Source organism: Rhinatrema bivittatum, chromosome 1 (assembly GCF_901001135.1).
Source record: "Rhinatrema bivittatum chromosome 1, aRhiBiv1.1, whole genome shotgun sequence".
Lineage (NCBI taxonomy): Eukaryota > Metazoa > Chordata > Amphibia > Gymnophiona > Rhinatrematidae > Rhinatrema > Rhinatrema bivittatum.
This window is the reverse complement of record NC_042615.1, coordinates 792,048,476-792,060,971: the sequence shown is the minus strand read 5'-3', so window position 1 is coordinate 792,060,971 and position 12,496 is coordinate 792,048,476. Positions and strand designations below refer to the sequence as shown.

General features: G+C 41.7%; 1 protein-coding gene across 4 annotated transcripts in view; it reads left to right on the top strand.

Moving 5' to 3' along the window:
• SETBP1 (SET binding protein 1) overlaps positions 1–12,114 on the top strand; it is a 535,593-nt gene extending 523,479 nt beyond the window's left edge. For 3 of the 4 annotated variants that reach the window (XM_029580956.1, XM_029580966.1, XM_029580981.1), the window contains one exon: positions 8,436–12,114. In XM_029580956.1, coding sequence (XP_029436816.1) covers positions 8,436–8,956 — 521 coding nt within the window. In that variant the 3' untranslated portion in view covers positions 8,957–12,114. The remainder of the gene's footprint in view (positions 1–8,435) is intronic. The other variant, XM_029580975.1, reaches the window with a different exon arrangement.
• Positions 12,115–12,496: the final 382 nt, after the last annotated feature.

The window sequence follows — 12,496 nt, the reverse complement described above, 5'->3', positions numbered from 1 at the left end:
TTTTATAGATGAACAGCTTAGCAACGCTTTGACCAATGAAAAGGACAATGCATGCTGTCAGAACACCCATTTCAGTCCCAAAAAAAAAAAACTGGAACGCCCCAGTAAAACAGAGCTTCTTTAACAAATGTGAAAAGAAATGTAAACTAAAAAGCCAGATTGCTAAAGCAAATTCCATAAACCGTGATTCCTATTTATAAAGATGATAGCGCTGTAGCAGGGTTTTGTGGTCCATTTTCAATAGACTGTAGAATTCAACAAACAGATACCTTCAGATTTGTTTCCAGATGAAAATTCATGCTTATATTTCAGGAGTCTAATTAAAATGTTGGTTTATCTGTAGCCCAGATGTTGAGATCATTTAGAGAAGAACAAAAAAAAAAAAAAAAGAAACCCGTTAATGGGAAAATGGGACAGTACTGTGGGTTTCCTGTAATTAATGGCGAGCTCTTTGAAAACTTCTTTATTTAAAACAAATCTGCAAACTGAGCCCAGCTGTTGAGGAAAAGTCTTTTCTTCAAAATGTTGTTGGAAATGGCCTCAGGCAATCCCAAAGGGATCTGTAATGATAGTAATTAAGAATGAGCTTCAGTACCAAAATGACTACATTCCTGCCTTCTTTGTCCTCAATGAGTCACAAACTTTAAGTGGTTTTGGTTTACATATGGAAAATGTATTTTGTTTTGTAATTAATGAGAACCAGACATTAGGAAACCAGTGATCCAGGTCTTTATTTATATGAGAACATATGTCTCTGTTTTGTTTATGACTCATTCCGTTATTCCTCGTAATGCGACTTTGGTTTGTATATACCAGCTTTTCACAGCATCCATGCAGCATCGTGTTATATGGGCCAAGAGTGCATATTATCCGTCCCAGTAAGATGGTGAGCAAGGGAAAGAAAGCTCCCAGCTCAGGAGAGGAAACAAGATGCTTGCATGTCCTTTTGTGTATGTATGGCAGCTGGCTGGATAACTGCGCCGTTTGCCAGAGCCAGTGGGTAGGTGAGGGAGTGGAAGCCCAGCAGATGCAGGCAATAGCAGGAATGGATCTGTTTGGGGGCTTTCATACACCTACTGCTGTCATTGTAGTTACATTCGACCTGCAGCGTTGAGTACTTCTGCTGGCACCATAGAAATGATAGGCAGTAGTAGTTGTAGCAGCGCTAAAAGCTATGGTTCTGGTTTGCAATCCTTTCTGGTTAGACATCGGGGACATTCAGAATGTCGTTCTTGTACCCACCTGTGCCTTGAAAGGGTAGGGCACCGTATAAATGCCGCAAGCAAAATAAACACATAAACGAATAACATAGCATAAGTTAGTTGCACGAGGGTTTACGGCAGCCGGCACTTTCACTGTGGTGTGGCTTGCTTCACAAAGTTCATCCATTCCTCGTAAGATTAAATGTTTGACGAGCGTAGATTACAACAGAATTTTAAAGGAGTGTTGCTAGTATTAATTCCTTAAGTGGGTCAGCTTTGAGCATGTTACCCTGCTCCACAATGAAGACGCTAAACTCCAGAATGCTCGTCCTGGTCGCCCTAGATAGTGCTGGCGCCAGGCCCAGCTTCCACCTGCCTCCTTTACCCGGTGGAGCGTTAATTGGAAGGGGTGTGTGCAGGTGGGAAGCAAATGGCTCACGGAATCCAGGCGGTTCCCATCATGCATCAGGAAAGCGTCTGCCGCTGGACGAATGGTTTGCTGCACAGGGTCACGGGGGGGGGTGTGTGTGTGGTTGGGTAGCAGTGTGGTGAAGACAAAAAGGGGAGGGAGGCAAGAAGCTTTCCCCTTCCCTTTCTGCCCCTGCTATGTTGAAAACCAGCCCTGTTTGTGTGGCTCTCTAGGAGCAGAGCTGAGGAAAAGCGTGCACTTATACAGCACAGCCACATTTGATCTATCGGTGTCTGACCGCGACGAGATGAATACCTGCTAGTATCGTTGGCCTCCAGAAAATCTTGTAACTCCTGAAATGACCAGAAATGTATAACTAGACCATATATTCCATAAGGAATCTTCTTCTTAATGGTTTACATCATTGCTTAAGGGTCCGTTTTCAAAGGGTATAGATGCTTCATTTGGGGAGTTAGGTACATAAATTAGCACCTTTGAATATTGCCAGGTTCTTAGGGATCTGTTTCCATTAGCAGTGATTTTAAGCACTTTGCGAACAACACGGTTGGTCAAATCTAGGATCCGCAGTAGTGGGCCCAGATCTGATCGCGCAAGGCGCCGCGACGCTCTCCCCTCCACCTGCCCGAATTCCAAGTGAGGTGCGGGTTGACAGTTCCCCCCATCACCCACCGGAATGAAAAGAATAAATGCAGGCTGACAGCGCTCCCCACATTTCCAATTCCCCAGCCGCTCAGTTTCCCAGCAAAGTGAAGAAAAGAGAACTCCCGGTTCTTGCCTTCCATCCGCCCAGAAGTGCAGGCCAAGAGCCTCGCCCCCCAACCCCCTTCCATCCATCCAGTTTCAAAGTGAAGAAGCGAGAGCCAGCAGTCCCTTTGCACCCCCCCTCCCCTACATTCAAAACCACAGCCCCTTTCCCACTCACCCAGTTTCAGTGCAGAGTGCGGGCCTCCGACCTACCACAATTAAGAGTTTATCTTAGGACCAACAGCCAGCTACCCCTGCCCTCATCCTCTTCACACCCCCCCAGAAGTCCACCTTAGTAGCCCAAACTCAGCCAGGGACAGAAGGTTTCCTCCTTTCAGCTCAGTATCCGGCGTTGCACTGGGACGGAGGTGGGGGACTATCAGGCCACACTTTTGAAATTGAGCAGGGGTTGTTGGCCTGACAACACTTTGAATTTGGGCAGGTAAGAGGGGAATTGGGGGAACTATTGATCCTGCCCTTCATTTTGAAAATGGACTCGTAGATGGGGGGGATGTGGAGGGGGGTTGGTTCGAAATTCAGGGCAGGGAGAAAGGACTTTGCCAGCTGGCAGAGATTTTCAGCTGCAGTCGGCTAAGCTTGGCTATCCAGAAGCTGAGTGCGCTAATTCTAAGTGATGAAATTTTAGCCATTTATATTTAGGGTAATCTTCAGCCAAAACTTTTAGCTGGCTGGATTCAGTGGAAAATGAGTTTTAACTTGGCTGGCCAAAACATAACCTGCTAAGTTAGACATGCAACCATCTTGTGAAAATTGTCTTCCTTTGCAAGACCAGCGGTTCAAATCCAATGCTCTTCTGCCTATTTTATAAATATTTTTAAGTGATAATCCAGTGAAATACAAAAAAATCCAATCTCAGGTTAATATTCAGTAAGCCAGCAAGTAAAGTTATCCAGATAATGTTAGCCAAATACCTTTAGCTGAATAGTCAGCAGTGTCTCTCGCTGTAAAAGTGCCACTGAGTATACCTAGATAATGTCATCCAGGGAACTCTGCTGCTCACCAAGCATTGGGAAAAAAAACAAACTAGAGAGCACTGGCAGCCCATCCCCCCTAGGATACAAAAAGGTAGGGTGGACCAGCTGGGCCCACCTTCTCCTCCCAAGATATTTAAAAAATCGTAGTGTGGCCCGAGCGTCCCACCTCTCAAGATATTTCAGAAAAGGTAGTGCAGGCCAAGTGGCAACGATCTCTCCATTACTCTACCTTATAAAAAAAAATATAGGGGCAGATCTTAAAACATACGCGTGGCGTAGATTTGTTCGCACAACCCGGCGCGAAAAGAAATCTGCGCCCGATTTTATAACGTGCGCTCTGCCGCTCGCATGTTATAAAATCCGGGATCGTCGCACGCAAGGGGGTGCACACACATGCACCTTGCGTGCGCCGAGGCCAAAGGGAGCCCCGATGGCTTTTCCCGTTCCCTTCAAGGCCGATCCGAAGGCCTTGAAGGGAATTTTTTTCCGGCCCCCCCCCCCCCCTCCAGCTTCCCCTCCCTTCCCCTATCTAACCCACCCCCCATCCCTAACTAACCCCCCCCACCTTTGTCGAAAACGTTACGCCTGCCTGAGGCAGGCATAACTTCACGCATGCCATTCCCCGGCCCAGGGGCTGCTTCGGAGGCCTAGACCACGCCCCCGTAACGCCCCGGGCCGGCACCAGTCCCCGCCCCGGAATGCCCCCGAATGCCGCGCACCCCCCGACACGCCCCCCCCAAGCAAAGCCCCGAGACTTACGCGCGTCCCAGAGCTTTGTGCGCGCCGGCGGCCTATGCAACATAGGCGCGCCGGCGCGCAAGTCCCCTGAGCGCGAAAATCCGGCTGGATTTACGCGTACAGGGCTTTTAAAGTTTACGCCATATTGCCCAGCACCAGCTCCAAGCCCCCAAATGGGCCCCACAAGCCTAGCAGGAAGTGGCAAAGTTTTTACCTCCTCCCGCTGAGCTGAATATGCTGACAGAAACCAACCCTTAAAGGTGAATTTTAAAAGCCCGACACGCGCATTAATTAGGGGATGCGCGAATAAGTTGGGCTCGAGCACGCTGAGCGGATGTTAAAAGCCGACGAGATGCCTGCAGCGTGCACATCTGGAAAGTTTTCAAAAAGAGGCGGGCAGGGCATGGGCGTTAGGGCGTGAACCAGAGAAATGCGCATAAATACTGACGTGACCCGGCGCTCACCAAGGACCTCCACTGCCTAGCTTTACTTCTGCAACGGATGCCGTGTAATAAGCGGTGGCTTTTCCAAGTCTTCATGTCTAATAATGATTTATGGACTTTTTCTCCAGGAACATGTCCAGAACGTTTTAGAACCCAGCTATGCTAACTGCTTCCACCCCATCCTCTGGTAACAAATTAAAATACTTTTCTGATTTGCTTAAGTGTGCTACCTATTAGCTTCATGGAGTGTCCCCTAGTCTTAGTATTTATTTATTTATTAATGTATTTATTACTTGGATGTAGATCCCTCTTTTTTTTTAATAATTCACTTAAAGCGGGTTACAGCATATGAGATAAAGTCTGATAACAAACAGATCATTGTAGCTTCACTGTTCAAAAACTATTTGAAAAGGTTAATCATTTTTCCCTGTTTACCCTCTCCACCCCAGTCATGATTTCCTCTTTTATTTTGCACTCCTTTCCTAGAAATACCTAACAGTCTGTGTGCTTTTATGATGTTCGCCACTAGCCTGGCTGAGGATTTCAAAGTCTAACAGAGGTTACCACACCTATCCTGGGAGTTCCCAGCCAGTTGGATTTACAGGATATCCATGCTGAATATGCATGAGATAAATTTGCATATATGGAGTCTCCATGACATGCAGATTTATTTCATTCATATTCATTGTGGCTATCCTAAAAAGCTGAATGGCTGGGGGTCCTCCAGGACAGGTTTGGGAACCAGTGATCTATAATGATTCCAAGGTCCTTTTCCTGGATGATGTCATCTAATATGGATCCCAGCATTGAGTATCTACAGTTTGAATTATTCTTCACTCTATGCATCACGTTGCACTTGTCCACATTTAATTTACCATTCTGACACTCAATCTCCCAGTCTGGCAAGGTCATCTTGCAATTCCTTACAACCGGTTAGTGATAAAAAAAAAACTTTGAATAATTTGGTGTAATCTACAAATTTGATCACCTCACTCATTGTTCCCTTTTCCATATCATTTATAAATATATTTCAAAGCACTGGTCCCAGTATAGATCCACTATTCACTTTTCTGCATTGAGAGAAATGACCATTTAGTCCTACTCTCTGTCTTATATCCTTTAGCCAGTTACCAGTCCACAATAGGACAATGTCTCCTGTCACATGATTTTTTAATTTCCTGTTAAGTCTCTCACGAGGGACTAAAAAGAAGGTACACTATATCAACCAACTCACCCTTGTCCACATGTTTGTTAACCCCTTCAAAAAAAAATTCTAACAGATTTTTAAGACAAGAATTTGCTAAATCCATGTTGGCTCTGCCCCATTATACTATGTCTAGATGTCAGTAATTTTGTATTTTAAAATAGCTTCTACCGTTTTCCCTAGAAAATATGTCAGACTCACTGGTCTGTAATGTCCTGTATCATCTTTGGAACTCTGTTGTAAAAATGGGCATTTATGGTGGCCACCCTCCAATCCTCAGGAACCATAGCCAATTTGAATGAGAAGTTACAGATTAATAGTATTAAGTCTGCAATTTCATTTTTTAGTTCTTTCAAGCTTTGAGATATATACAATCCAGTCCTGGTGATTTGTTATTCTTTAGTTTGTCAAATTGCTCTCTCAGTTCACTGTGATTTTGTATAATTTATAGGGATGTGAATCGTTTTTCTGACGATTGAAAATATCATATGATATTTTCAAACTCGTCAGAAATCGGGGGGTCCCCAAAACCGATAGGAAAACCCCACAAAATTGTTCGTGGGGTTCTCTTATCATTTTGGGGGAGGGTGGAAAAAATGGCACACAAAAACAACCCCTAAACCCACCCCAATGGATGGCCCACGCCATTTTTAAAGATGGCGCCGGCTGTCCATTGCTCCTACCATGTGACAGGGGCCGGCCAATGGCACCGATAGCCCCTGTCACATGGTAAGGGCAAAGGGCCATCGGCGCCATTTTGATTAGTGGCAGCCGACAGCCCGAGAGTGGGAGATCGCTCCCGGGACCCCCGCTGGACCACCAGGTACTTTAAAAAAGTTTTTGGGGGGTCGGGAGGGTGGGGGAAGCTAAAGAATCTGTTTTAAAGGGTCGGGGTGGGTTTTTTGTTTATCGGCTCGGGCGCAGTCAATAAAAAAAAAAAAACTAATTGGACCGCACGCAAAAAATTTCCCGATAGTCCCCGAACCCGGAATCAGAACCAATTCCGGTTCCAATTCACATCTCTAATATTTTATATTACTTTGTCTATGACCAGCAAAGGGGACAATATTAAATCTATTTATAATCTATTCTCTTCACTTTGGGGGTGGTAGATAGACCAGTCGCTATTTAGAACTCAGTACTGAACAGGGATTGTCTCTGTCTCTTTCCTTTCCAGCATTAGCTAAATTTTAATCACGCACCTAAATGCCTCCATCACCACCTCTTTTTATCTGTCCTAATTTTGGACAGGTGTTACTAGTACAACATTTAGCCAGAGTGGGTGGAAATATTAAAATCTCAATTTTTGTCTGGGTAATTCTAAAAGCTATCCAGGCAAAGCCTTTGAATATCGACCTCTACGTTTCTATAGCCCTTCTATCTGGATAGTGAACATATATTCTTCTAGTTGCCAAACAGAGCTCTCCCCCTCTCTCTCCCTGAAAAAATGTTGTCTTATATAAAATGCAAATAAAATCAGCCTAGAAAGCATATATGAACTTCCTTATGCCATTTTATCATTTCAAAAGCCATTTGCGCAGGTCAGTGGCTATTTGCCCTCGTAAGTTGGCTGTTTAAAATTGCCCACCCTGAACATAAGGAAAAGTGCGCACGTTTCTCCACAATGCATTCAATTTTACCCACATTGAGTGGAGGCAATCCTGGGGGTAAGTTAAAGTCTGGAATGCTACAGTACATGTAGTTTTACTTTTTCAAAAGTATGTACGTTGTTTTTCAGGGAAAGACGTAATGATGGAAAATGCAAGTGTAAATCTCAGCAGGTACTTTTTCTCCAAGTAATTCTCAAAGGGAAAGTGTGCATGTATTTACCCTTTGAGAAATGATGCAAAAAAAGTCCACAAGTTGAAGTACCTGCGAACTTTGCAAACGCCCATATTATGTTGAAAATTGTCCTAGGACTGCATAGTTAGAAAACTGCCCCCTTCATGCATTGCAACAGCTATATAGATTTGACTTTACTCTCTTGATTTATACACTCACTCCTTACATAATACAAATAAGTCCCTACCTAAATTATGGAAGGAACTTTAAATAGTTTGACTGAGTAGTAGACAAGATTGATAAAATTGCAAGAAATAGCTAATCAACAAGGTCCTTCCAGGGATAGCCAACTCCGGTCCTCAAGAGCCACAAACAGGCCAGGTATTCAGGAAGTCCATAATGACTATGCATGAGAGAGATCTGCATGCACTGCCTCCATGGTATGCAGATCTATCTCATGGATATTCATTGTGGATATCCTGGAATGCTGGCTGGTTTGTGCCTCCCAAGGACCAGAGTTGGCCACCCCTGCCCTATTCAGATCACAATTTTGTGGAAATCACACATCCCGCAATTTAAGTACAGCCTTATGTACGGGTCTTTTTCTTGGTTAATTTCGACAACCATAGTCCTTTTCAGTGTGTTAGAATTAGACTTAATTGGGCTTTCCAAGTGAACAAATTGAATGTATTTATATGTATAAAACAGGCATTGGGGATTCTGCCACTTTTGTTCGTTTTCATTTCATTGTCACCGTTGCTTAGGAAACAGATTTTGACCAGTACACGTTTTAAGTTGGTCAAAAGAGAAGTACAAATATTTTATGAGGCTGAATTGTAAAAAGTAAAGTGTCATATTAGCAAATATTTCTATTAACGTCAATTTGTTTTTTTTCAGCAGCTAGTCCACCCCTGAAGAAAAGATTCAAGCGTTATGAAATAGAAGCAATCCAATGCGACGTGCGTAAGATGTGCAGCTACACTAAAATTCTATCTACCAAAAAAAACCTGGATCATGTTAACAAAATTCTGAAAGCCAAACGGCTACAGAGACAATCGAAGACAGGCAATAACTTTGTGAAGAAAAGGAGAGGTCGTCCCAGGAAGCAACCCCTCCCATTGGATGAAGACTCTAGAGACCAAATGCCAGTTCTGGAAAAATGCATTGACCTCCCTAGCAAACGAGGGCAAAAGTCCACTTGCAGCTCATTAGGCTTGGAAGTAGCCAGACATGATGCAGTGATGAACACCATAGAGGCAGTGATACACATGGCCCGAGAGACCCAGTCTTCTCGAGCACCAAGAGGTGGGAAGAGAAAACACAAAGAGCAGGAGGTGGTGGAAGTGAAGGTGAAAAGGCACAGGAAGACTAGGGGTGGTGAAAATGAATCCTCCCTTTGTACTTCCGCATCCAATTGAAGGCCTGCACTAGTGCGGAACACATCAGGACAGAAAGCTTATGTGTGACGGTGCAGACTCCACTGAATTACTCTGCTGCAGCATCAACTTCATTCAATAACAAAGCAGGCCGTCTCACTCTGATACAGTGAACCAAACCTCTTTCTACATATGTCAGAAGTGAAATCATCAAAATATGCCTTTCATTTTGCCTAGTTTCCAAAACAGATCAACATCATTTGTATTGCTATTCATGTACTTTAACCGAGGGTTATAAATAAACAACCATACCACCAAAGGTACACATCTAATTCTGAACTTCAATGACTGAAACTAACCATAGTCACCCTGAAACACAGCACTGTATAAAATAAACATCTTTTTTTTTTTTTTTGTAAACCTGTAAATTCCTAAACTATGATTTTGGTTGAAGTCTGGCTACATTTTGCTTGTGTTTTCTACTGCAGTCCTCTTCGGTCTTGGGTAGTGTAATCCCCAAAATGGCCTAAATCCTTCTACAGCTATCCAATTTCTCGGTTAACTCTGCCTAACTGCAAGGTCTGGCTGCAAAATAAGCAATGCGGTGGAGCTTTACACCGACACATACACACACACACATGGACATGGTGCTGTTCCAATGAATGAGAGAAGAGCACAGAATTTGAAGGATGTAACATGTGACACATTTTTCGGTAATAATAAAAGCCAACCCAACATGTGCAGTGGCATTGTTGACAAAAGCAGCTACCAAGCTGCTTCATTGTGCACAATACAAATGAGCTGAAAACAGATAGCGCCCTAAAAAGGGTTCATAAGCTGCCCCAAATGTACAGCCATGCCTTTCAATGTTGCTTTAAAAGAAAAAGCAAACGTAGATTTTCAAAATATACTAAAATGACATGATTTCCAGATGTGAGCTAATTCCTTGTAAGTTATTTCTAAACATGGAATGTGTACTTACCCGAACAAAAAAAGTGACAAAAGGGTATCACCACTGCAGTTGTATTTAGCCATGTTTGGACAACTTATCCAAATTGTGGTTGCCTTAATAAACTACCATGGTTTTGTATATAATGTATTTATAAATCTTATCAGTCTGCATGGATGCAAACTGTATGTGACAAATGGTCTCTGTGATGGTCAGTTCAAACTGTACAGTCCTCATTCAAGTTTGCCATTGATTTAACTTGAACAAATAATCTGGCTTCCAGTATTCATTTCCACAGCCCAACAACTAGACGATGACAAGATTGATCACAAAGCCGTTTCATTCCTGTAATGTTTAATCCAAAACTGCAATTCTAAGCAGACATTTTCACCTATTTTTTTAAAGATACCATATTCCTGGCATGGCACGATTGCTATAACAATAAGGAAATTACTTCTGGGAAGGGAGGGAAAAAAAGGGGGTCAATTAAACATGGTCAGAATTGAGTGAATTCTTTGTTTAAAGAGTGTTTGGGGATCCCACAGTAGGAGAATGAGTTATTTTTCCATTCATAAGGATTCAGTGCACTAAAGCACATTACATCACATTAAAATGTCACAAAGTAGAGTCTGCGAATCATTGGGCTTCACTGTGTTATTTTAATATTGTCTTGGAAAATATAGGTTTGTTCTCTAGTCTCCATTTAGAAAATAGTGCAGAAATAAGCTAACGACCTAATGCAGCCTTAAAAAAATATGAATGAAATGCAAAAGGCACTGTACTATTTCTCAACAAGCTGTAGATTCCTAGCAAAATAAATAAGAAACCCATATCCAAAGATTATCTTAAAGTCAGTATTTTCTCCAGAAAGTTTCAATCACTGTATAGATATTTGGGTCATTTTTTTAGTACCGGTTTTAGGAAATGGGCCTCAGTTTTTAGCAAGAGCTTGCAAACATCCATTCAACGTTAGCAAACTACTACTTGATGTGAGTTGTTATGGGTTGGTCATCAAAGACACATAGATTTTGTGTAGCTGTAGATAAGCATGCTAATTTATATGGAAATAGGCTCAAAGTGTGTTAGACGACATTCCGGATGCTGAAGAGTCTATAGACATAATACTTCAGTCGCTGGCAAACTAGTATTACAGGGAGATGTAATTATAGAGGATTTAGTTTTAGGGCTTAAAAATAAAATCCATCACCTTCATCTTATTACCTACCAACAATATTCCAAGAATAGGCTTTTCCATTTTTATTTTTTGGAGAATAAAGAATTTTTTTAAGTATTATGTAAAAAGTAGATTCCGATCTTCAAGTGATTTTAAAGCATTGACTATGGAGTGCATAGAAAAGAGCAAGTATGTCTCAAAGCCCTTCCTTGGAGTATATTAGACTCTGTCCCACCCCCCTTGACTTCCCTTCCCGTCACACAGTCCTCTAAACCTTATATTTGTCTTGCAATTGGCCCCATTCGCGACCAAGTGGCCAGTACTTACATTGCATGCAAAGTTGAGGTTTACTCCTTAAACAATTCCAAAAGCACACTTCCAATTGTGAAACATTTTCTGGATCTTTGAAGATGCCTGCCTGGATCATGTAAAACACTACAAGGCAAATTAAATAATTATGAAGATGTGAAAAAGCTGCCAATTGGTCAATATGGGGAGAGCAGTTGAAAACCCATGTTGATTTCTTTCTTTTTAAGCTATTTCTTAAATAATAAATGCACATGAAGTGTTAAATATGTACATATTTAAAAAAAAAAAAAGAATGGGGCACAAGATTGTTTTACAAGTCGTGCTGGCTGATTTTTAGTTTGTATTCATAAGTGGTTTTTAAAAGCCTTTTTTAAAGTGTATTTGCATGTTCAACTTTGATTGTATGTAAACATATTTTAGAGCAAAAAATGTATTTGTATTTTATTGAATATAGAAGCGAGAAGAACTTGTACATTGTTTGAAATGTTCTTTTTGTAACAGTTTTTACTCATGAAGCATTTTTGTACATTTAAAAATGGATATGGACTTGCTGTTATTTGATGCTTAGATACATCTGGCATGCTTTAATGTCATGCTCCTTCATGATCTTAGATGTTGGTTTTTAAACATTTTTTTCTAAAAGAAAGCTCAGTCTTTTCGCTACCAAATCAGGTTAGCAGTATAGAGCACTTAACTAAAAAAAAAAAAAGTTAATCCTATTCATATGTTATTCATTGTGTGAAATTAAAGGAATTCAATTCAGTCTAACATGAGTTGTGAATTCTTTTGTCTTATTTTCCATCTGTTTCAGATCACTAAAGAGTTTAATAGTCTTGGCATAATGATACCATTCACTCAGTACACTATAATAACAACAGCAAAAGTCATACTTAAATTTTGCTTTTAGAGTGTGCAATGTTTAAAGGAGAAGTAGACAATTTGCTTGATGTCTGTAATGCAGTCTTAAGTTGGATTTCTGAGATTCTAGGATATACTTTTTTAGGCATGCGGTGTGATTGAGTATTTGGAAAAGGTGGCAAGCAAGCTTGATGATGGGCCTACCCAACAGGTCTGGTTTTGAGGATAAATATTTATGAGGTATAGTTGCATATGTTTGTGATACAAATGTATGCAATTGGCATATTTTTTG